The 26415-nt window shown below is 42.5% G+C and overlaps 1 protein-coding gene across 5 annotated transcripts in view; it reads left to right on the plus strand.

The window, feature by feature from the left end:
- The window catches only part of EHMT1 (euchromatic histone lysine methyltransferase 1), a 146937-nt gene that overhangs the window by 13752 nt on the left and 106770 nt on the right, over nt 1–26415 (plus strand). Inside the window, exon 3 of one of the 5 annotated variants that reach the window (XM_077306598.1) lies at nt 277–350. The exons of the other annotated variants lie outside the window; for them this stretch is intronic. Within the exon in view, the coding sequence (XP_077162713.1) occupies nt 324–350 (27 nt within the window). The 5' untranslated portion in view covers nt 277–323. The remainder of the gene's footprint in view (nt 1–276; nt 351–26415) is intronic. 5 annotated transcript variants of the gene reach the window in all.

The raw sequence follows: 26415 nt of genomic DNA on the forward strand, positions 1-26415 counted from the left end.
TGGGCAATGAGCTGAGTGGCCATCATGAAATTTACTGCTCTGTGGTTTTTAATGCACTGCTCCAGTTTGTCTCTGATTATAATTGTCTCTATACCTAAAAGGTACAGGAAACATTTTCCACATAAGAGCTCTTCAGTATATCAGATAGTTCACTCAAGACACCCACAACACTTTGGGTTGGTTTGAAATGCCTACTATTTCTTACTTTTAACATGTCAACAATGAGTAAATCAGTGAAGCATGTATTAATTGAGGGGCATTGCTGATATTTGATAGATTAATCCAGAACACTTCGCAGAAGGCACCAAAGCCAAGTGAACAAGATGCTAGGAGCTTTAAATCACATGCTTGTAAGTAACAGTCAATTGTGTATATGTGTGTGTGTGTCAGAGAGAAGGAAAGTAAAGTTTTCCTGCTGTTCCTCTACAACTTACTTATCCTAGACTAGTGCTATTAAAGTCTGTGCAATATTTCCAGAGTTGTAGCTTTTTACCTGGGGGGGTGATATTAGTACCCTCAGTGGTTTGATCATTTCTATTACTCTGAGAAATATCGCTAAATAAATTTCTTGGTTTGCTATGTTATCCATTTTTAAACATAGCATGGTGAATGGTGTGTACCCATTTTTAGTCTTGTTTTTCCTTTATAATGGGGTTTTGGGTTCATTTGTGGTCCTTCCTTGGTGTAGTGGTTAGGAGTGAGGACTTCTAATCTGGCATGCCGGGTTCGATTCTGCACTCCCCCACATGCAGCCACCTGGGTGACCTTGGGCTTGCCACAGGTCTGATAAAAACTGTTCTGACCAGGCAGTGATATCAGGGTTCTCTCAACCCTTACCCACCTCACAGGGTGTCTGTTGTGGGCAGAGGAAAGGGAAGGCGACTGTAATCTTCTTCTTTTTCTTCTTCTTCCTCAAACTATTCAAGAAAATCTAGGATACTGGTAAGTAAGTCCTTTGGGACATCAAGTGAATGTGGTTATTTGGGATATGTATATGTACAGATATTCTGCAGTTATATTTCTTGCTGGAATGATGACTGTTAACAGCCTGTCATGGAATTGTTTTTCTTGAAATTCCAGGTGATGGTTTGTGGAGTAAAACTTATAATTCTTCACTTGCTTATTTACTTGCTCACTTACTGCAAGAATCAGTTTTACCACTTGCTTTATCATATGGCTGGCTTTGTCTGAATGACTGTTTTCAGTGGTCTCTCTTTTGAGGGATGCTGGGGAGAGATGTTAGAGAAGTCATTAATGTCATTGGCTGCTTCAGTGGCAACGTAGCCTCCCCAGAGAGTAGGGAGACAAAGACTTTCTACTCCATTCCTAGGACAGCATGATTTATTTGACTGAGCTCTGTGGATAGGGATTTTCTGTGGAAAGAGATATTCAGCTTAGGGTGGGAGGGAGGTTACTCTTGACATGGTGCCATACGGGTCTCATGTAGAAGAGGAGTATCACCTTTATGTCCCAAAAATGTGTGTCTCTGTATAATGATAAATTCCAGAGGAGCAGCTGTGTTTCTTTTGCAACAAAACCAAGTCTTGTGGCACTTAGAAATGCATTTACTGTGGTATAAACATTTTGGGGCCAAAACCCATTTTATTAGCACCAAAGGTAACTCTTAACTGACAGGTAACCATGCACCTGATGAAATAGAAGCCGTAAATGAGTTGGTCTTTAAAGAGCCACTGGACGTTTGGTTCTTTCATTACTTGCGTATAGGCAGGCAGATACATGGGAGTTTAGCAAAGAAATGAGCTGGTATAACAAAGTGACTAAGAGATTGACCTATGAACTGGAAAAATCCTTGTGTTAATTTTGGTACCTGCCAGAAATACAGGAACTAGCTTTAGGCCAACCCTCTTTTCTCTGTTAGACGAAACAAAACAAAACAACAAAAAAAGAGAATTTTACCGTTTCTTAGACTCACTTCAGATGTCACATCAACAATGGTTTGTGTTAATGATCATTTAGGAACCAAAACACATGAAGTGTCTCTTATCATATTGAGTTGGATCGTTCTGCTACTGCTGTTTAAATTAATTCCTTTAATACAATGGCTTGAATCTGTTGTGAAATTGCTGTCCATGGAGCAGGACTCACTTGCCTCTCCTCTGACTGCAGCCCAAAATGGCCCAAGAAATGCAGGTCATCAGAGACCGGAAACCACCTGGAACAGCATGAGGGGGGAGTTGGTGGTCTGCCGTGAGAGAATATAACAGATTAATATGGTCCTTGTCTTCCATTAGCTGAAATTTCTGCTGTCAGTTCTAGGGTATTTTTCAAAAGAGTTGTTTATTTTTTCCCCATGCTGTTGTTACAAGTTCTGTTGTCCTAATTGCGTTTTGTCATTTTCATTTTGAAACCTTTTCTAGGGGGTGGGATATGATTTAGAGCTGCTGCTTTTTTATTTTTAGTTTATTTCTTGTCTTTCAGCAGAGTCCTGTCTATAGCTATGGCTGGTCAGTTTGGACACCATGCAGAGCTGTCCTTGGCAGACTCATTTAAAACCATGGCCTCTGATTCTGGTTTGGCAGCAAGTCACTAAGAACATCTGGCACACTGACTGAGTTGAATCTTTGCCTTTTATTGTTTGAATTCCAGTAAGGCAACGCTGGCCCTGAGGCATCTTACAGATTTCCTACCTTTTCTAAACCCGCTGGCTGTTACCAAGCTTCTGTTTTTTCTATTTTAGGTCTAGTTTGGCCAGCTGTGAGATGTGTTCATATTGTTGTCATATGTATTAAGCTGAACCTGGCTGTCTGTGAAGGGAATATTTAATTCTACTTATATTTTATTAATTTTATTTCAGTCTGGCCTGCTATGAGGGGATTTCTCATTCTCTCATGTTTTGATCTCTTAAAAATAGTTGAACTGTTTTCTTCTTACATCTGTCTACTCTCTCAAAATGTGAAAGCCAAGCTGGGGGTGGGGAGCAGTGTCATGAAGGGTGCGTAACTTTTCTGATTTCCCCATCTTCCCATCCCCTGAAGATAGAGGTTCAGGTGGCAGACTTCACATGGCAGTTGGGTGGTTGAGGTCAGAGAATCCATGGAATGATGGGTAAAATCCCAAATTTCCACAGTATACAGATGCCAGCCTCCAGGTGGAACCTGGGAACTCCCCAGAATTACAGCTCATCTTCAAACATCCTTTGAAGAAATTGGATGCATCCTATGGCATTGTACCCCAGTGAGGTCCCTATCCTCCGCAGGCTCCATTTCCAAATCTCCAAGAGTTTCCCAACCCAGATCTGGCAACCCTACCCCCTACATCTGCCGCCAGTGGCCAGGGGGGACCTGGCAACCCTACCACAACAATAGGTGCTAGAGATTTCTTAAAAATTAAAGCTGGGGATTCAGAGGACCTGATAGGCATTATAACAAGAGGTCAATTACTGATTTAAAAACAAAAAACAGACAAAGCTTCTTGATGGTACAAGAGAGATGGCAGGAAGGTGCTGTGACCCAATATATATTTTACATGCAGAAGGATCTAGGTTCGGTCCCCCGTATCTCCAGTTAAAGGGATCAGGTAGGAGGTGAAATGAAAGACTTCTGCAGAGGCCCCGGAGAGCCACTACCAATCTATGTAGACAATACCTCAATGGACTGAAGATTTGATTCAGTATAAGACAGCCTCATATGTTCCTGTGTCCATGCTGCCTTGAATATTGTCCATACTAGAAAGGCACAATATATATTTTCTAAATATATCTAAATATATTTTCTAAATAAACAAACAGGTTACTCTGCATGAAGTCCCTGTGGAGCATGTAATTCTTGGCATTCTGTGAGGAGCAACACAGTCTCCCTAGAATCTCAACGCCTTGCTGGCCCTTGCTTACCATTGAACCCTTGGGAAGCAAATCTCCACAATGGAAGGGTAGAGATTTTAAATGAAAGTTGGGAACGTAAAGAACCAGATGGATGATGGTTATATTATCATACTGTAACAATATGTTATTTATTTTTTATTACTTAGATTTATATTCCACTTCTCCCAGCAAGCTGGGAGAACATCACATAAAACATCAGTTTAAATACATTCCACAATATTATCATTAATAGCCTAAAACGGTGGTCCCCAACCGCCGGGCCCTGGCACCAGGCCACAGCTCCCTCTCTCCGCCCCCCCCCCCCCAGTAACTCTCACAGTCAGCATTCCAGTTGTGGCTACAATCTAAGAACCAGTTTTCAAAGGTAAGAGTACTGAACAAATGGGGATTTGCAAGTACTCATATAGAAGGGAAAATCCCATTCTCCCTCTGGAGCAGAGGACATCCGAGGAGCAGGTTTTCTCATCAGCTTCTCAGGGAGTCAGAAGCTGAAAGAAATGCCCTCCTTCTTCCTGTCATACATGCCGCATCTCTCTTGCCAGTCTTTCTCCTTCCTCAGACAAGGAGACAGCATAGCGTGAGCTCTACTGTGAATATTTTTTCTGAGATATCTCTAAACTTTTCCTCCATTCCTTGCCTCCTTTGTACCTTTTCCCTCCCTTGTTTCACTCCTTCCCCCCTTTGGAAGTTGGTATCCCTCCAGGAGCACCAGAGCGTTCCGTGGCTCATAGGCAGCGCACATCTCAGTAGTGCTGCCATGACAGCCATTTTCTAGCCTGTTCACCTGCCTTTTTACATTGGTGCAATAATGGCTTACATCCCTGGGAACAATGGTCCTGGTTCCCCTACCGCAGGGCCATCTTAACAGCATTATGGGCCCCTGAGCAAAGCAGTGTGCTAGGGCAGGGGTAATCAACCTGTGGTCCTCCAGATGTTCATGGACTACAATTCCCATGAGCCCCTGACAGTGTTTACTGGCAGGGGATCATGGGAATTGTAGTCCATGAACATCAGGAGGACCACAGGTTGACTACCCTGTGCTAGGGCTCCTATGACAAACACTCACAGGAATAAAAAGTAAATGCTCGATAACATTAAGCATATGTTTATTTTATTGGCAATTCAACAAAACTGGTGTTAAAACATTAAAACATGCTGTACAGCAGCAATTAATCAACATGATAAACTTTTGAACAATACACAAGGCTTGAAAAACACAATAATACTCAGTAAACCACACAGATCAGATGGCACAGTATGAAATTACCACAAACTTCTTCTTACAACAAGCATTTGCGGGATTTATTTTCAGAGAATTAATGTATTATTGGCTGGAAGTCAATGGTCTTCAGGATGTCATTTTCCATACACATGAGTGAAAGCCAGTTCAAATGATGCTTATCTACAATTATTTGTTTCTTTGAAACAATTTCCTTTTGCAGACATTTTACAGGATTTTTAGCAGAGCAGCAATTGCAGAATTTCAATGTTATCCTTGAATACATAAAATATATATAGTATAATTTTAGGGGCCTAGCTCCTCCCTTTCCCAGTTTGGTGTAGTGGCTGACAGAAGGAACCATGGAGCCCCAAACAAACCATGTTGTTTTTCTTTTTTTCAAGAAAGGGACAGGATGAACAGCAGTAGATGGTGCCTCTTGAGGCAGGAAGAACATTATGGAAAATAGCCTGAGGTTGATAGCAGCAGACAAACAGGTTGGAGGGCTGCACAGAAAGAGGTCTGGGGCTGCATGCGGCCCGTGGGACTCAAGTTTGGGACCCCTGATCTAATAAAGTAAGTTATAATTAATTTATAGTAAATAACATAAAATCTACATCAGGTGAGGCTAGAAGCTACCTTCCTGTCACTAGAGCAACTAACTTTAGTGGTCCATGTGACGGTCACCTCTAGACTTGACTTCTGTAACTCACTCTATGTGGGCCTTCCCTTATTCTTGACCTGGAAGTTGTAGCTGGTATAGAATGCACCGGGTGGGGTCCTCGCAGTAACATCTTGGAGAACCCATATCCAGGCAGTGCTGAGGCTGCTGCACTGGCTGCCAGTTGAGACCCAGATCAATTTCAAGGTTTTGGTACTAAACTTCAAGGCCATCAGCGGTATGGGCCTCACATACCAGAGGGATTGCCTATTGCCTCATGCCCTGTACTGGCTCTCTGTTTTGCAGGTGCAAACTTGTTAGTGGTCTTTGGCCTCAACCAGGGCTAGCGTCTTTTTGGTCCTGGCCCGGTCCTGGTGAAATGAGCTCACAGAAGAACTGGGAGCCCTCCCAGAGTTTCCACAGTTCCGCAGGGCCTGCAACATGGAGCTCTTCCGCCAGCTATTTGGTTGAGTTAAGATGAGTGGGCCTCTGTTCTGAACAGCCAGAACATCATGCTACTCTCATTACTTCTCCCCCTGAGGCACAGGTTTGGGTATGATGAGAGGAAGGGAAGGGGTGGGATTGGTATGTATTTTCACCACCAGGGAGGGACAATATGTTAAGATAATTGTTTTTACGGGGTAATATTGTGTGTGGTAGAGAGCCTCTTGTGGTGCAGACTGGTAAGCGGCATAAATGCTGTCTGAAGCAGTCTGTCCATGAGGTTGGAAGTTCGATCCCAGCAGCCGGCTCAAGGTTGACTCAGCCTTCCATCCTTCCGAGGTTGGTAAAATGAGTACCCAGCTTGCTGCTGGGGGGTAAAACGATAATAAATGGGGAAGGGAATGGCAAGGCCACCCTGAATTGAGTCTGCCATGAAAAAGCTGGAGGGCGTCACCCCAAGGATCAGACATGACCCAGTGCTTGTGTGTGGAGGGGGTTAATTTGTAACCCGCCATGAGCCAGCTAGTCTGGGAGTGGTGGGTAATAAATCTAATATAATCATCATTATGTGTATTGAATTAATTAACTGAGACAAATGCACATACCATACATACTCCTCAATCCTCATGTCACTCATAAACATGAAGTGAAAGAATTGAGAAGCACTCCACCCTGGTAGGATGGGAATGTTTGGTAGGATGGGAATGTAGAAACTTTTCATATGATGCCTATGCAAATCAATTGGTGATATTTATTCAGCTAGATGGTACTGGTCTTTATTTAACAAGCCCAGCCATTCCCTTCCTTTCCTTGCAGAGTAGTGCAGAATACAAGGAATGAGCTGATGTCACCACTACCGGTCAATTTGACTGCAGTCCTTCAGTCAATCTACACGATCAGCTCTTTTTGCTGGGATTTCACTGCCTTTGTTGCATTTTCTAGCCAGATTATAGGTATGAAAGAATTTGTTTCCTGATGGTTTTTAAAATGGAGATGGGATTTAATGTATCGATTCATTGAGCTGAGTTGTCCAGGCCAGTACCCAGAGACAGCTGCTGTCACATAATTGTTTATTATTGACCCATTCCTCCCCTTCCCCCCCAGGCCACCCTGTTTGAAAAAGAATCAATGGCAATCAATCTTCTGAGGATAAGCTTTTGAGTAGGGTGACTTGTTTCCAAATTGGGATTGATGGGTCAGCTCCATATCTGATGGGTGTAATTTCCCACTTGGGTTAGAATTCTACAGTGGTACACAAATAAAAGGATGAAGTTGTACAGTGTGCTTATTCATTCTCCAGTGGCCTACTTTGGAGTCTGGTTGTTTTGTTTTCTTCCCCATCAGATTCTGAGCTGCACTTGCAAGTTTGTGAGTGTCCTATACTCCGGGTGGCATTTGACTTTCATCTTTCTACAAGACTTTGCTCTGGGGCAATACATTCCAAAATGGCGAAGGGCTCATTTGACTGAATCATGAAACATCAAACTCAGTCAGTATGGACACGTCATAAATAAAGCAGAAGATATTTTAAAATGTCAATTAACAGGGTTTTTTTTTTCTTGGCTTCAATCTCTTCCTGGTGTTTATTTAGACAATGGTCATAAAATGCAGTTTGAGAATACAGTTATTCCAAATAATGTTAATTGGAAAATGAAGCCAACTAAAGCATACTTAATATGTTTTACATTTTTGTAATATGGGTTAGAAATTTAGTTCGAGACTTTGTGAGACTTTGTGAGAGTTTCAACCAGAACTTGACCCTACATGCAAATCATATTCTGTGGTCCTATCATGAGGGTATTTCCCAATCGATCAATTTAAGATAATACAACATATTCTATATTATTCCCTGTATAATATACCTGCCCTGACCTGCATAGCCCAGGATGGCTCAGTCTCTTCAGATCTTGGAAGCTAAGCAGAATCAGCCCTGGCTAGTTTTTGGATGGGAATCTGCCAAGGAATACCAGGGCTGCTATGCAGAGGCAGGTAATGGCAGATCACCTCTGACTGCCTCTTGCCTTGAAAACCCTACAGGTTCATCATAAGTCAGCTGTGATGACAGCATTTTCCACCACCATAATGCACCTGGAATAAGATTTCCCCCCAAAATTTTAAACATTCATATGTTGTTTATAGTCCTTGGGAAGATTTGTCATCAAATGCATTACTTTTAGAGCATTTTTGTAGTAACTGCTCACAAAATTTTAAATAATGCTATATTATCAAAAGAGCCTCTTGTGGCGCAGAGTGGTAAGGCAGCTGTCTGAAAGCTTTGCTCATGAGGCTGGGAGTTCAATCCCAGCAGCCGGCTCAAGGTTGACTCATCCTTCCATCCTTCCGAGGTCGGTAAAATGAGTACCCAGCTTGCTGGGGGGTAAACGGTAATGACTGGGGAAGGCACTGGCAAACCACCCCGTATTGAGTCTGCCATGAAAACGCTGGAGGGCATCACCCCAAGGGTCAGACATGACTCGGTGCTTGCACAGGGGATACCTTTACCTTTATATTATCAATTGTCGATCATGGTAGCACGATCATTTGAGTTAAGGAAACTCTGCCCTAATATAATATTCTGTAGTTTCTGAGCAGGCTTTTGGTGTTTCTACTGACTGACCAGTTGCTGTTAAAAGTTACTCTTTCTTGGTATATAACAGCTGTATTTTTGCTATGAGATGTCTTATAACAATTTAGAATTTAGAATAAAATATAAACCGCACTAAACTGAAAAGGGATTCACAATAAGTTGTTTTAGCCATTGCTATCAAAAGCTTTGAGAACATGTAAGGATAGATTCAGATTTATAACAGAATAATGGGGCTCCCAAGTATTCTAGCCAGAAGTATTGATTGTACGTTTAGAGTCTAGTAGCAGAGGAAGATGATAAAATAATTGGAGATTGAGGTGGAGGAAGGAATGTTTGATAATTACAAAGGGAAGCTAACTGAAAACAAGATACTTTGGGCGTATCAATTGCATTTTCATAAATCTCTGGCTCGGGGCTTATATTTGTGGTTGCTTTATGAAGGTAAAGTGTGGCCCTATGTAGACTCATTTGAAGTCAGTGGACCTAGAATAATGTAACTCCAGTTATTTTTTATTTTATTATATTTCTTATATACTGCCCTCCCATGAGGCTCAGGGTGGTTCACATAAATTGTAGAGGAACAATACATCAATCAAACTCAGTAATGTTGGATAGAAATAGTAACAATGATAATAATGTTAACAAAGAGAGTAACATTTTAACAGAGTAACAATCAAACAGACCCATGGGTGGTCGGTTCAGTTGCATAGATTTATAGGACGAAGGTTCAGGGGCCCAGCAGTGTTGTTGGTTCTAGTCAATCTCAACCAAATGCCTGGTGGAGGACCTTCCATTTGCAGGCCCTGTGGAATTGTTTTAGTTCTGATCTCCTCGGGGGGCTCGTTCCACCAGGTGGGGTCCAGGACAGAGAAAGCTCTGTCCCTGGTTGTGGCAGCCACACACTCGGGGTGGCTTATCACATGATCACAAAAACATATAAAATATTTTTTTCATAAACAGCTATAACATTTAAAATCATCTGAAAACAATCAATCAGCTGTAAGGGCAGATTAAAACAAAGAACGTCTTGATTTTTGGTTTTTCGGGGGGGCCATATTATAGGGCGCCCAATGGTGTTGAGTCAAGTCGTCTAGATGTTCATGAGCCCCAACCACATGCCTGGCAGAAGAACTCCATTTTACAGGCCCTGTGGAACTGAATCAGTTCCATCAGGGCCCTCAGCTCTTCTGGAAGCTCATTCCACCAGGTCAAGGCCAGGAAAGAAAAGGCCCTGGCCCTAGTTGGGGCCAGATGTACTTTTTTGGGGCCAGGGATTGCTAAGTTTTTATTTGATGGTCTTATTCCGACAAGCAGTCCCTCAGGTATGCTGGGCCCTCAGGCTTACACATTTGATCTTTCATGAGGGCTGCACATTTGATTTTTTATGTTGAAAAAGCTTATCTATGGCGTGAATCCTGCAGATCCATACTGAGAATGGCGACATTTTGCTTCCATACGATACTTATGCTAGCAGGAATGAGCCTCCTGCCAGTGTGAGAATTTTCTACACCAGATATTGTTAATATAGTGGATTGGAAGGAAGCATGTGACAGGGTCTGATCCACTGAGAACAGGTACAGTTAATTGATTATCCATAAATTATAGTATCTGAATTCAGAATATTGAATATTTTCCAGAATTTGTTTTCATTGCAGTGCTGAAGGGTGAAGTTTCAGTGTATTTTTAATTTTGTTTAAAAGAAACTATTTAAAAATGCCATCGGGCTCTTTTAACATAGGCCAATATACAAGAAATAAAAGGAAATATTCTGCTGCCCAGGTAGCAGAAGCCTGTTTTAATCCAAAGTTTCAGTGTACATGGACAAAGTCAAGGACAGATTAAAAAATCTTATCTCTTAGGGGGAAGAAAAAATACTAATTTATGTTTAAAGTCTGAAAGCTGATGTCAAAGGGGTCTTGAATAAGGTTGTGCATTCGGGTGTATCTGAGTTGAAAAAATACCCCAAAATTTAAAGCCAAATGCAGATTAGAGAATCTGATCAGCAACCGGTATAGTTGATCTTTAGTATTTCAGGTATATTCTGCTGTACTGAATAGCTGGTGATAGAAAGCTTTAAATGGCTGCAGAGAGACCTTTGGTTCTATCTCCTCTGGGGCTCTTTCCTGCCTTTTGCTCTTGCTTCCAGAGCAACAGGAGGGAGTGGGAAGAGGCTTTTACAACCTAATAGCAAAAACACCTTAGAGGGAGCTAGAGCCAATAATTGTAATGCCTTTGCAAATGGCAGGTTTGCAACTTGTAAGATTGTTGGCTTCAAATGTGAAGTCCAACTAAGTAACTCTCTTGCTCTCTACCCATTTCCCAGGGAACAGAAGGAGAAGGGGGAAGGAGCATTGGCAATCTGGCAAATGGGATTTCAGGTTCGGGGGAAAGTTGTTGTTTAGCCAATCTCATAAGTTCGTTCTTTTTAAAAATTCTTCTTGTCAAGAGCAAAGAGCATAAAAGCAAGGGTCAGCCTGAGCTAGACTCCATTTCTGAGAGAGATTTGGAGAGTGTGCATTGGCTTAGGCTTCAGTTGCTGCTCTGAGCCTAACTCTTACTGCCTGAGAGTTTCTCTGCTGTGGACTTCAGATCAGATCCTGCCTGCCTGCTTGGAGAAGAGTGAAGACAGTGACTGGTTTGGCAGAGCAACGTCTTAAAGAAAGTTTTCTTCTTTTATGGTTAGTTGTTCCTTGGGCTTGATGGGTGGTAGGTGGTGTGTGTGGAGGGTGCCAGGCCTTTTCTTTATTTAGGTCCCTTTGGTTTTATTCTGTGCTTGACATCAATCCTGTTGAGTTGGCATTTGCCACAATTGCACTGGGTTCGGTTGCTGGCACTAGTAAGTTCGCATGGGGTTCTGCTGCCGGGCACTCATAGTTTGGCATTGGGTCCTGCTACTGGTCACTAGTACATTGCCCTGGTTCTGCTGTCCTCGCAGAATCCCCCCCCCCCCAGTTTCTACAGATTTCTCAGATTTGTCCTTGGGTTTTGGCACTGCCACCTTTGCACTAGTTCTACTGATGGCCTTGCAGAAATCCTCCTCTACACACACACTTCACTGTCTACTGCAGAGATTTTTTTTCTTGCCTACCCCTAGTCTTGAAGCATTGAGAAATACACCACGTATTCGTGCTTGGATATCAAGGTGGGACTGGCAATGGTTTGTATGGGATAGTTCAATTTTATCATGAACATCAGCCTTGAAATGGCATTTCCTTATGTCTGCTTTTTAAAAGTTGGGACGTTTGCATTTGTCGTTAAGGGCAGGACGCCTGGGAAATCTGTATCTGTGTGTGCCTAACAGACACTCTAGAAATGGGTTGCTGCCGCCGACTTTAACCTGAACCTGAACTGTCATTTAATTACCTTAAATTAATGTTAATCTTATATTGTTATCTAATTTTAATTATTGTTTTACCCTGTTTACGTTGTACCCTGCCCTGGGCTGGCTCACTGTGAGGATGGTAGAAGTTAAATAAATGAATGAAATGGATGCAAGGGCAAAAAGAAAGGAAGAAAATCTTGTGGGCATGCTCAATGGAGGATTAATCCTTCAGAGGGAGTTGGAGAGTTAAGCTGCTGTGTTTCTCTGCAGTTGGTTGCAATAAACAACGGCTCAAAAGACATGTGGGGGGATAGGATGAAGGTACATATGACATGCACTATGCATATCTGTGCATTTCTGCTGCGACAGAGGACTTCAAAATCTTTTCAGTTGTTTTTTTTTTAAGGGCAGCTTGTAAAAGAGCAGTGCTGGGTGACCTTCACCGTTTGGCATCTGTGTTTCTAGGCCAATCTAATCCTATTTCAGGACACGGCCATTACGAGGCACAGGCGCTTTCTAGAAACAGGAGGAAGTGCAGTACTGTTGTAAAAGAAAGGGTGGTTCTAGCCAAGTTGTTTGAGAGAATGATCTGTGTTGGGGGTGTGGATGGCACGTGGAGTTTCCCTGCTCTAAGATCTGGCTCATCTAATTGCTATGTAAAGGAATGAACAAGTATTGGTACAAGCATCACATTTTTGTTCACGTTCAGTGAAATTAAAACTTGGTTAGGAAAAGCCTAGGGATATGCAACTCTCCTGTGCATGCCAAGAGGGAGCCTGCCTCTTCCCGGATAAGGTGGGAATTAATGTAGTTTTCCTCTGCATGAAAGTAAAGAAAAGTGGACATGTTATTCTTCAGCAGATGTTTTTGTGATTGCTGAAGAATGGAACTGCATTAACATTGTCAAGAGAAACGGCATGTTCCTTGTGCGTCAACAAAATCCAGTGTGCCCTAAGTTTAAGGTTCCTCTTGGCTGTTTTCTTCAGTCTTACTTTCGAGAGCAAAGGGGGAGCTCATTGGGGTAATCCACAGTAAGGAACTTTGCCATTTGAAACTGCTAGCAAATTCTCCAAGGAGATGATGAAACTGAAGCTAGTTGATTGTCAAATATGCTGAGGGATCTGGCTGGGGAAGAGGTCACTGAGGAATTATGTATTTAGTTTGAGTAACCCGAGTTTGCTTGCTGGACTCGTTTGTTCCATTAATTGCTGCATCATTTCAGCAAAATGGAGGAAAATGCTTCTTTCCTTTTCCTGTTAACAACGTGTGTACTTAATCGATGTGAACAAAAGCACTGTTCTTTTTGCTTGTGTTGAACTGGTACTGTCTTAAGAGGCTCTGGCCTAATTTATTGGATTTGGACTTCCAGCCCACAAAACAGATGGATGTGAAAAATGCATGCAGAGAAATCTCTCTTTTTTGGTTATGTAGCACACATAATAGCAATTTGCCAAGATCTATATTGTTGTATCCTATAATATCTGCCTATTGTTTAATGGTGTCAGCAGAATTTCAGCTGACTTCTTTTGTGTTGAGTTTGCTAATTCATATTTAATGAATTGGTTGATGTGTTTAAATGTGTGTGTATAGAAATTAACATATTTTCATTTTAAAAGAAGCAGTTAAGATTGGAGTGAATATATCTTCTACCCAGATCCTTTAAAAGTTCCACAAAAGGGAACAATAAAAGAAAAACAGTACAAACCTTGGAGGAGAATTAAACATTCAAATGGATTTAACAAATAATACATTAGGTAACTCTGAAGAATCATCCAAGTCCCATGAAATGCAAGGTATGTATCCTGATGTAACTAATAACATTTGAAAGCTCCGAGACCTAGTATAAACTGGCTGGGTCTCTCAGTTTGGATTTTGCCTAACTCAGATCCTCTTCAAAAGCTGTGATCAGCACAAGTTATCTGTATCTGGTGAAATTTTTCAAAACATACTAATTTCCAAACATACACTTATTTAAACACATCATCCAATCCAACTCACTAATAAATGTGAATCAGCAAGTTCAACAGAAGTCAAAATAGCATTATAGAGTTTCTCCTTGCTGCTTCCTATTCCATTTTGACTAAACTGGGAGGAGTAGTAAACATAATAAATGACCAAATCATAATACAGGATGATCTTGATAGGCTTGAGGTCCGATCTAAACGGAATAAAATGAAATTCAATAGGGACAAATGTAAAGTTCTGCATTTAGGTAGGAAAAACGATTTACACCAATATAGGATGCGGGAGACTTGTCTTGGCAGTAGTATGTGTGAAAAGGATCTAGGACATGATCTAGGACATGAGTCAGTAGTGTGACTCAGTGGCGAAGAAGGCAAATGGGATTTTGGGCTGTCTCAAACGGAGTATCGTGTCCAGATCACAGGAGGTGATGGTACTGCTTTACTCTGCTCTGGTTTGGCTTCACTTGGAGTACTGTGTTCAGTTTTGGGCACCCCAGTTGAAGAGGGATGTAGACAAACTGGAGCATGTCCAAAAGAGGGCAACAAAGATGGTGAGGGGTTTGGAGACCAAGACATATGAAGAAAGATTGGAGGAGCTTGGTCTGTTTAGCCTAGAGAGGCGACGACTGAGAGGGAATCTGATAACCATCTTCAAGTATTTAAAAAGGTGCCATATGGAGGATGGAGCAGAGTTGTTCTCTCTTGCCCCAGAGGGATGGACCAGAACTAATGGGATGAAATTAATTCAAAAGAAATTCCATCTAAACATCAGGAAGAAGTTCCTGACAGTTAGAGCAGTTTCTCAGTGGAACAGGCCTCCTCGGGAGGTGGTGGGTTCCCCATCTTTGGAAATTTTTAAACAGAGGCTGGATAGCCATCTGATGGAGAGGCTGATTCTGTAAAGGTTCAAGGGGTGGCAGGGTACAGTGGATGAGCGATAAGTTTGTTAGTGTCCTGTATAGTGCAGGGGGTTGGACTAGATGACCCATGAGGTCCCTTCCAACTCTGTTATTCTGTGATTCTATCTGTGGGGATAAATGAATGATTATATAGCTTATTTGTTGTTAGAAAAGACTCATTTTGTTTCCTCTTCCAAGAGCTCAGATACTATTGGAATACAACAAAGGTGTGCATTTCCCATTGTGTACCTTCAAGTGGTTCAAACTGTAAAAGTTCAGAAGCTTGTCTTAAGGGCCAGACCACACACCACACACTGTTTCTGTGTCATCTTCAGATCCTGTCAAACCATGCATATTCTGGGATTTTTGAACCTTAATTCTCAGTTGTGTAATTCAGATTGGACCTTGTCATGCAAAGTGACAGGGTTTTAGCCTTCTTGCTCTTGTGCCATTTTTCTGACCTGAAAGCTCCAAGGAACTGCTCTTCACCCCACTGGGAAAATTTACACAAAGCCCATTCAAATCAGGCCCACATGCACCTGAGAAGTAGGTTTTAAGAAATCTCTGGGAGCTCCAAACATAGAACTCTGGTTTGGAGAACCCAAGGCAAATCCACAAACTGTGTAATCTGTGTTTAGACCCTCAGGTTTCAAGGGCAGGAAGAGAAGACCTGATACTGTATGTAAAAAGCCAAGCAGATGGTGGCTGCAGTTATTTTGGGACAAAATACAAAACAAGATAAGAATCAGAAGAAGGCGACTACTTGCTTACAGCACAGAAGTTTGAGCAGATCTGGGGCAAGGTATTTTGCCCATGCTATTGGCATGTAGGATTAGCTTCATGCTCTAAAGGTACAGTCAGCACAAAGGGAATTATGCCTGTAGTACACCTTTGAACATTACACACCTGAAAAAGGGACATGCTTGCAACAGCCCTGTTCTCACACCAGGGAACATTTTGTACACCCCACACCCTCCATATGTACATGTATCATGCCCCACCTGCTCCTCCAGGGATTTGCTGCCTTCTGCTGTTGCCTTCCCAGGCCTTGGGGCCAGCAGAAGTCTCAAAACTGGAGGGAAGGGGGTGAAGTCACTGCTGTTCTTCTTCTCCTCACTGGGGTCCTCATCAGTGCAGCCTCTGGAGCCCAGCTTGCTTCCTCCTCCACCTGTGTACTTGCTCCCTATTTCCTTCTATGCCCTGTCTCCCTTCCTCCCTCCTAGTTGTTTGACCCTATCTGTAAGTAGCAGACAGTCTCTCATTGTTGTGAGCTGGGGCTACCCTCCTCCTTCCATCCCTGCTCCTGTCACTTCCCTATGGTGTATGTGCCTGCATCCAGTGTCCTGGGATGGGGGTGGAGCAAGAAGTGAGCAGCATGACCTCTCATGGCCTGCCCTCCCTGACATGCACTGTGCTGGCTATTGGTCACCGTTGTACCGTGGTCCTTTCATCTGGCCCTACAGGAGCTCTGCCCCCACCCCAAGAAGCAACTGGGCCATGGACAGCTCTGCTGGGAGACCACCTCTGCACTTGTCCTGAGTCAGCTGCTGCTAACAGCTTCCCCTGGGTTGGGACTGCTGGTCTTGTCATGCTCCTCTTTACTCCTGGGCCCCAGCCAGATAAGCATTCCAGGTATTGGGGTCCTGTTTTCTGTGGAGCATGATTGGGATGTTAGGACTATGCCGGCTGTTTCTTGTGGGTCAGGGGGTTGGTTGATGCTGAGCCCAGACACCTTCCTCCTTGTCTGTCATCCTGCAGACTTTCTTCAGAGCTTCATGACAGATCATTGATGTTGCTGTGTGCTTGGCCTGGTTAATGCTTGGTTGTGAAACTATATGGAAGTAGAGATCACTTAACATCTGAGGGTTATGATCCTTCATTTGGGCCATCCAAACCAATGGCTCATGATCTGCCACCAGCTTGAAAGGGCTGTTTGCCAAATAAGGGTCCCAACAGCTCACTTGATGGCCAGGGCTTCCTTCTCCACATTAACATATTTCTGTTCTTCCAGCTGCAACTTGCAGCTAATGAAAAGGGTGGGCTGCTCTTGACCATCAACTCTGAGATAGAACTACACCTAACCCCATCCCAGATGCATCGGTCTGGAGCAGGAATGGGTGGTCTGGACCTTAGTGCAGGCCCATACGAAGGGTGATGAAGGCAGTCTGTTGGGGCTGGTTCCACTGGATACTGTTTGGTCAGTCTTTCTTTAGACTAGCGGTTCTCAACCGCCATAACACATAACCTGCATATGTACGTGCACAATGATCTGGAGGCAGCCAGTGCCATGGCTCCACTGCTGCCACCTGCAACCGCCAACCTGTCCTGGTGACCCCACGGAAGGGCCCAGGTGACCCCACTTGGGTTCGGGACCCCAAGGTTGAGAACCACTGCTTTAGACAGTCTGTTAGGCTGCTGGCAAAGGTCGTGAAGTGGGGAGAGAAAAGCAAGGCATAAATGGAGTAAATAAATAAATTTCATAGCAAAGTGTCCTTTGAGACCTATCAGGGCAGGAAAAAAATGTGTGCATGTATAAATATGATGGATGGATGGATGAATGAATGAAGTCACTTGTGCCAGTATGAAGAATGCAGATGATAATATGGGTCTGAACAGCGAGTCTTAAATCTGTGCTTCACTGTAGTGTAGAAGGGCAAATAACATGTTAATTTGTTGGAAACAACATTTTGTGAAGCCACAATGATGTCGTCTGATCCTTTCAAACTAGTCACTTGTCTGAGCAAAGCAAAGGTAACAGGGCAGCCTAAACAACCAAGGGGAAAGGAATACAGCAGGTAAAGTATGCAGTACATTGCCTTACAGCTGTTGTCTAATAAGGACTATTGAAGGCCCATTGGCCTTTTCTTCAGTCCCTTAACTCTTTTAGCTACTTATTATCCAGTTGATGATAACCTTCAGTACTTACATTACAGCTTTAAGGGTTGTAATTAGACACTACGATGACTCCTCTTTATGCTGGGAGTACATGTGAGAGGGTTTTTTTTCCTTTTAAACCACTGTCTCAAAAACAGATATACATTCTTTGTTGGCCATCTTTCCTTTTTGCATCTTGTTTCAGGAAGAAACTCAGTGTTTCCACTGCTTTCCCAAGCTCCTCCTTAGTCATGGCCTCTGTTTCCTCTTCATTCTGTCACTGCTATCATGAAACATTTTTTGGGACGGTGGGGGGAACTAGGAATCTTTTTGTCTTTCTCTTCTATTCCTGGGGTGCCATATTTCCTCCTTCTTCCAGGCTTTGCCATTCCTGAGGCTGCGTAGGGTGTTCCAGTACGATGGTTTAAAAACAGCTGAGCTGGATTCTTGGAACTTGGAGGGAAGTTCTCTGGAAGCAAGTAGGGTTCTTTTTTGGGTGATGCAGCTACCACCCTTCTTTTAATTTAAGCAAATGCTGAAATTGCTAAGTAGGCACATGCTGTTATCGATATGTTTGAAGAGGAATAGCAATCTATCCTCATCATATGTAATCTGAAAGCCATACTCAGACTTACTAAGGAATAATGATCTGTATTGCCATAACCAGGGGTAGTCAAACTGCGGCCCTCCAGATGTCCATGGACTACAATTCCCAGGAGCCCCTGCCAGCATTCGCTGGCAGGGGCTCCTGGGAATTGGAGTCCATGGACATCTGGAGGGCCGCAGTTTGACTACCCCTGGCCATAACAGTCAGCATAGCTGCTTGTCTCTGTTTTACTACTACTGTGAGCACATGAGAGTCTTTTTTTACTTCTGTGGCAGAAAAGCTGTCTCTTACCACCTACAAGGAGGCTACTGACATGCACGAGTAATTCATATTCTTTTTTCCATGCCTTAACTGTTTTTAGTGTTTATCTGAAAGCGTTAGAATCTGAGGTTTTTGTTTCCAGTGCTTGTATCCCTGTCACTCCAAGCGCCAGTTTCCCTGGAATAGGTATGAATGCTTGAGAAATCAGCTTGCCCATTAACAGATGGGTCCTGTGCAGAGTTAGGCCAGCCTAATAATAAGTCTATGCAGGTATAAGGCTGCTGGGGGAGAAAATATTTTACCTAGATGTTTAAACAGTGTTTTCAGGTGACTCTGTTCATCACAAAATGGAGTAGGTAAGAACTTTTGAGTTGTTATTTTGTGCTTGCTGCAAAAATTTGCCATTGAAATCTCCCTCCGTGTCATTATATTCTCATTTTGCTTTTATTTTGACGATGAATAGAACAAGGACTATCTGATGAACATATTTATATTTATTTATAACATAAATAACAGGCGGGACCAGAGTTCAGTCCTAAAGCATTGCCTTGGCTACCATGGCCTAGAAATCCTTCTGTGAAATGTTCCCTGGTTTGTGAACTCATCTAAGCTGATTAATTTGTTTACTCCTATAATCCTCTCTTCCAGCATAAAAGAAAGTTATTTGTTTGCTTGTTTTCTGAAACTGTTTGCCCTTCAGTTTCAGTTGGAAACATTAACATCCTTGTGTTGAAAAGGTGGTGGCTGAATGTGGAAAACATTCTCTTCCTCGAGGAGGGTATTCAGATTTCAATAGTTTAAGCTGTGAGGGGATGGGGAGGGGAACAACTGGTCTCTCCCCTCTATCTACACATGAAGAAAGAATGGATTGAATCTGTTGTGATAGACATGAGGCTTAAACAGGATTTTGCAAGAAGCAGGGCCTCGGTAAAATGGAATCCTCAAATCATATAGTGCTAAATACTGGTTTAAAACATACACATACATTGACCTGTTTATTGACTGGCTAGTTTCAGGGATCCTCAGTTCTCATCAAATTAAGGGTCTGTGGGTTAGGATGCAGTCTAGTAAAGTACTGTAGACCAGTGGTCCCCAACCTTTTTATCACCGGGGACCACTCAACGCCGGGGACCACTCACCAGGGACCACTCAATGCCTTTTACTGAGGCCCAGTGTGGGGGGGTAGTTTACTCCTCTACTCTCAACCACTGCCCTAACGCTCTCTGATCGCTATGGTAATGTTTAAACATCCCTTCAAAATAAGATACAGACACGCCACAACAATGAAGTGTGTTGTAAAGGGCTGAGGGGGGGGGGATGAAGTAAAGGGCCGGAGGGGGGGGGAGAAGGCGTCCTTCGGGGCCCACCTCCAATTAGTCAAAGGACCACATGTGGTCCGCGGCCCACAGGTTGGGGATCGCTACTGTAGACTATGTATTATAAGTTTGTGGAGCCTTATTTAAGCAGCAAGGGAAACGGGTTTTCAATATCAGCCCCTTTTACTGGCAGGCAGTATAATGTCTCTGGATTGTCCAGGCTTGGTATAAATGCAGAGAGCTTGGGCTTCTGCCATTCCGTCGTTAACAGGATATTTGCCTTGTGTTTCTAGCAATCCAGATGTCAGCATTAGGCCTACTCATCGATGTTTGATCGCCCCTCAAGGGATTAATTCTAGTTATGTCTTCAAAGTGGCCCTAATACCTTGCAGGTTGGAGTGGGGAGAAGAACCTTAGCCTCCCTAAGTGTTCAGAGGTGCCTCTCTATAATGGCATATTTGTTGCACTACAGGAAGACAATTTAATATTGCAGCAAACCAGTATATGATGGTACTCTGAAGGCTAAATAGTTACTGTTGCATCAGATGATGTTTGCGTGTGTACTTTGCTAGAGCTCACTTTATCAAGTACTATATCAAATGGCTGATACTTATATTGTATAGGTACTGGTAGAAGGAGGGCAGGAAATACCTTACTATGTAATTTTTGTATAATTTAATGTATGTTAATACTTGCGCTTTGATTCAGTTGTGTGTTCAGACTTCTTGTTGGTTTGACATCGCTAATTCCTGTTGCATTATTCATTGATTGTCCTTTCCTTTTGATTGTACTGACCCACTCTGTTGCAATCTGCCTTGAGTCCAAGTTGGACTATAAAGAATGTGTAAAATTAAAATAAAAAATAGTGAGGACAGAAGACCCAGGAATGCAAAGGATACATATGAATATGCAATGTAGAGCTGGTTAGTGCACCTATGTTAGCTATTTGCCTTGCTAGGCTTTTTTCTAAATAGGCTTTTACTTTTGAACATGAAAGTTTCCATTTGAGGAATGAGGATGCCTTCAGAATTGGAAGATGTCTAGTTTTCAAAATAAATCAGTAGCTCCACCAGATACGCTCATTAGACCTGCCCTGATCTGCCTATCTAAGGTTTGTCTTGGATCAGGGTAGATTTTTCAATGTCATCGTTCTCATTCATTAAGCGATCCTGACAAAAATCTCTTCTTAAATACTGAGCTTACTTAAAGGGTTATCTTAAGGAATCTATTATCCATCTAAAGCAAGGACCATTTTTAAATACGAGTTTTTCAACTTAAAACATTTTGGTATTCAGTTAATAGATTTCCTTGAAGCGCTTTTTGGAAATTTGCCAGCCCCACCTCGCAAAGAAGACCGCCTGCAGCTTTTATGCAAAGTACCAATGAAATCCAATCTAGTCAAAAGAGTAAAAAATGCACATGAAAAAAGGATCTGTTGATTTCTGCTGGGAACTAACAAGCCACCACTTTAGGATTACTATTGCTAGAATTGTCATAGCTTTCCATCCTGTATTTGAAGCAAGGGAACTTCTGTTCTATTAATTAATTAGATTTATTATCCACCACTCTCGGCAAGCTGGCTCATGGCGGGTTACACAGTAAAACCCCCACATACAATAAAACCCCATTAAAAACCCAATAGAATTAATATTCACACAGCACAACATGGCAGTATATAAGAGCCCACTCCCACAATGGTACGACTACCGGAAGTGGTGTTAAAGGGACTGCATCAACTGGCCACTGCCAATTATGTTCCAGAATTCAATGGCGTATCTTCTTTGTGGGGGTGGGGCAGGGGGGGCAGGCATCAGATCTTCTCACTGCACTCTCTTCATCCATAAACCTGGAAGAGGTCTTACAGGCCCTGCAGAGCACTGAAAGCTCCTACAGGGCCTGCAGCTCTTCCCAGAGCTCATTCCACCAGGTTACTGAATTACTACTGAGTTATTGTCCTGCTGCATTATCGCAAACCGTGGTTTTCATGCTTTCTTCACTTCATAATGTACAATTCAATTGGTTTCTTCTGTTTTAGTGTAAACTCAGGTGTAACATTTGAACTGGTCTGTGCTTGTCTTCCTATTCAGGATTGCAAACTGGATTTCAATCCTAGTCTGGAAGGTCACTCTGTGGCTCGGATGTAATGGCGAACTGTGGTTTGCACTAAAGAGGAACTAAGAATTGTTGACTGTGGGAGGAAGAGAGGGGAGTATTTGAGTGTCAGCCCAAAGTCTGGTGCTCCCTCAAAGCTTGCCATCCTACAGTTTTGCCTTTCCTATTGGAGGGCTCTTAAATTATATTTAAGGCAATGGATTTTAAATATAAATCCTGCATGCTCTTTGAAAACACATTCCATAATTATGGAATTAGGTTTATGATTTATGGTTGAGGCCAGGGTGTCACCTGGGTGTTTTCATCGGAGGATCCCCCTCCCCATGTTGATTAGAGCCTGGTCCTTGCTCCTACTATAAGAGAACTGACCCTTGAGCTGAATAGGGGTGGCGAGGGTTAGGGCGCCTATAAGATTGATTTGCCATCTGTCTAATTGTGATAATTTGTAGTTGTTTTAATGGGATGTTTTATGGGTTTTATTATACTTACTGATGATGGAAACCGCTGCGTGACCATTGGGGAATGGCGGTAGAGAAATCTAAAAATACATAAAAAATAAATAAAATAAAAATAAATAGTAGTACACAACTGAACGGATGATAACATAACATTTGCAAAGTTAGATGCAATTCCAGTAGCACCTTAGCAACAAGTCTAGTAGCAACAAACCAAGTCCTCATTTTCTGTCGGACAACAGAGTCACTGGACCTAACAACACCAGGTATACCATCTCAGGATCATCAAGTTGTTCGTCTTCCAGTAATTAGTTTAATTTAACTGTTGTAGACCGTTACCAACTGTTTATTAAAAGTTATTATCATTATTATACATGCCATCAAATGTCAAAAGTGCCCTTCCACTCTCTGAACTGGACAATCAGGTCAGTCTCTTTGCAAAAGAATAAATGGACATAAATCTGACGTTAAAAACCACAACACTTGGAAAACAATGGGATAACATTTAAATCTTCTAGGTCATTCCATTGCTCACCTAAGAGTGGTAGTCCTCAAACAGAGAAAGTTCAAAAGGAGGTTACAAAATTTATTCGTAAATTCAGAACAATCGACTCTCCAGGGTTGAATAGGGACACATGATCCTTATCTCACTACTGGTAATAATTTTGCTTCCCCAAGAATTCCCCCTGAGCTCTAATCAAGCTGATTGCATTGTACACCCTGAGTTTCTTTTTTATAACACCTCTCCTACCTTCTGACTAGAATATACAGATTCAGATTCCCATTCCCACTTGTATCTGATTAAGTGAGTTTTGACTCTCATATACCTCATATCTTGAAAGCCTTGTAATATCAGGGCTCTCTCAGCCTCACCTACCTCACAGGGTGTCTTGTGGGGAGAGGAAAGGGAAGGCGAAGGTAAGCCTCTTTGAGGCTCCTTCGGCTAGAGAAAGGCGGCATATGAGAACCAACTCTTCTTCTAATATGCTACTAACTTGTATCTTGCAGACCAAAATGGCTACCCTCTGAAACTATTTGCAAAGTCTCCCGGAGTTAGCAGACCCAGAAACGGGAAATCATTCCAAATAAGTAACCTTGCACTGGAACACCGTTTTGCTGGGCATCTCCAGCGCCAAAGTGTTTGGAACAGCGGAATAGACAGGCAAGTTTGGCAAACATGTGATTTCAGTAGGTAGTTAGCTAATATAACCCCCTGTGAAAGTCCAGATGATTGCTCCCAAAGACTGCTGTCTTTGTTGAAGAAAATCACTTTATTGAAGATGCAGCAATGCTTACATCTCAAAACATCTGTGAAGACTAACTACCCAGAATCTCTTTTAACCTCCAACCCCCTAGCTGTCCCCGCCTGCCCGTTTGAGTGCAAAACTCTCCAGATGCCACCCCTCTGCCAGACTGACTAGACATAACGGATGCCTGCTGTTCCAAGGCTGGGGAGAGAGATAACACTTCCCCATACATCAAAACAACACAACGAGAAAACTTGGCAGACTACTGTAAATCATTTACAATTCACACGTAGGGTAATGAATTATACAGGATAGAAAACAAAATCAAATGGCAATAGCAGGGATACCTGGTTTTGACATTCCCATCTTTAAAAAAGGTTCCAGAGGAGACCCAGGAAATTGTAGGATGGTCAGTCTAACCCAGTGGGGGTTGGGACCCCTTTGGTGGTCGAACAACTCTTTCACAGGGGTCGCGGCAGGGCAAGCAGCTTGGGCGGGAGGGCGCTGCCACTGTTGCTGCTCCTCCTGTAGGCAATAGATCTTCATGCCATTGGTCAATTTCAGTTTAATTTATGTGAAAGAACGCTTGCATAATTTTATGGTTGAGGGTCACCACAACATAAGGAACTGTATTAAAAGGTCATGGCATTAGGAAGGTTGAGAACTACTGGTCTAACCGGTACGGGATAAGTTGGAGCAATCGGTTATTAAAGATAAAATTAGTATGCATGGATTCTGTAAGGGAAGATGTCTCACTTAACTGCTTATAGTTCTTTGAGGGAGTGAGCAAATGTGGACCAGGGTGCCCAAGGAGATATTACTTATGTAGACTTTCAGAAAGCTTTTGATAATGTTTCTTATTAAAGGCTCCTAAGTAAATCCAGCAGTCATGGGATAAGAGGACCTGTCTTCTTGTGGATTAATTAACATGAAACAAAGTGAGAATAACTGGCCATTTTTCACAGTGAATGGTGGTAATCAGTGGGGTACTGCAGAGCTTGGTACTAGGTCTAGTGCTTTTTAACTCATTCATTAATCATTTGGAGCTTGGAGTAAGCAGTGAAGTGGCCAGTGAAGTGGATGACACCAAGTTCAGGGCAGTAAGAACCAGGGAAGCCTGAGGTGCTCCAGAGGGATCTGCTGAGGCTGGGTGACACATGAGGTTCAGCATGGGCAAGTGCAAAGTAATGTACTTTGTAGCCAAAAATCCTGACTATCAATATATGTTGATGGGGCTTGAACTGACCAGGAGAGAGAGCTTGAAGTCATGGTAGGTATCTCCCTCGTGTGACTACAGTAAAAAAGGCAAATGTGATACTGGGGATTATTGGAAAGAGGACTGAAAACCAATCATCCAGAATCATAATGCCCCTGTATGCATTTATAGATTCGCCTCGTTTGGAATACTGTGTACAGTTCTGGTCACTCCCAACTCAAAAAAGACATAACATGGGATAAAGTACAGAAAATGATCATGTGGATCATTGTGAAGAAAGGTTAAAGACGTTAGGGCTCTTCAGTTTGAGGAAACAACGACTGAGAGATGACATGATAGAGAGGTTTACAACATTCTGCATGAGACAGAGAAGGTAGAGAAAGAAGTATTCTTCTCCCTTTCTCACAATACAAGAACTCATGGGCACTCAGTGAAATTCATGAGCAGTAGGCTTAGAACAGATACAAGAAAGTTCTTCTTCACCCAAAGAGTAATTAATATGTGGAATTCACTGCTGCAGGAAGTGATTGCAGCTGTAAGCATAGGCAGCTTCAAGAGGGAATTGGATAAATATATGGGACAGAGATCCATCAGTGGCTATTAGCCAGACAGATGGAGCACTCTGATTGAAGCAATGGGGCTCTGTATTTTGGGTGCTTGGGAAGGGGGCAACCGTGGGAGGGCGTCTGGAGTTCTGGACCTGCTGGTGGACCTCCTGATGGCATTTGAGTTTTTGCTATTGTATGACACGGACTTCAGGGGCCTTTTGCCTGAGCCAGCATGGCTTGTCTTATGTTCTTAAAGTGACTGAGATGTATGGAAATAATAATAGCAATAATTATGAAATTTGAACAATGTTGGCATAGAAACAGCAGAAGCTCATTGAAGCATCCAATTATAGCTTTCTCCCTCCACTTAAAAAAATATGGGCATCATAGTTATACCTGTGAGAAAGGTGGTTTCTATTGTTTATCTGTTTTTTAAAATGTCAAATATATTTTTCCAGTTACCGCTGGCCTTTGTCACAATTCCGAAAGGCTTGAGTGTTTTCGTTTACATTTGAACAGCTCAAATGCTCTAATTTGTTTTGAAAAGGAACATATTTGGGTTTCTTTCTTTCTTTCTTTCTTTCTTTCTTTCTTTCTTTCTTTCTTTCTTTCTTTCTTTCTTTCTTTCTTTCGTGGCATGTATAGTTTTTATGTATTTGTTTAGTTGAACAATGGCTACGTCTTTGTTCTCTCGAGACCCATCTATTGTAAAATTAAGCCATGACTTGGGTGTGGTTTGGAATACAGAAAGCCCTGTAGTAGCTGGAATGCCTCTTAAGGCCTTCCTCTTGGGGTGAACCAAAATCCTGGAGCAGAGAAAACTGCTTTCTCTGTTTTCATTT

Source organism: Paroedura picta, chromosome 12 (genome assembly GCF_049243985.1).
Source record: "Paroedura picta isolate Pp20150507F chromosome 12, Ppicta_v3.0, whole genome shotgun sequence".
Lineage (NCBI taxonomy): Eukaryota > Metazoa > Chordata > Lepidosauria > Squamata > Gekkonidae > Paroedura > Paroedura picta.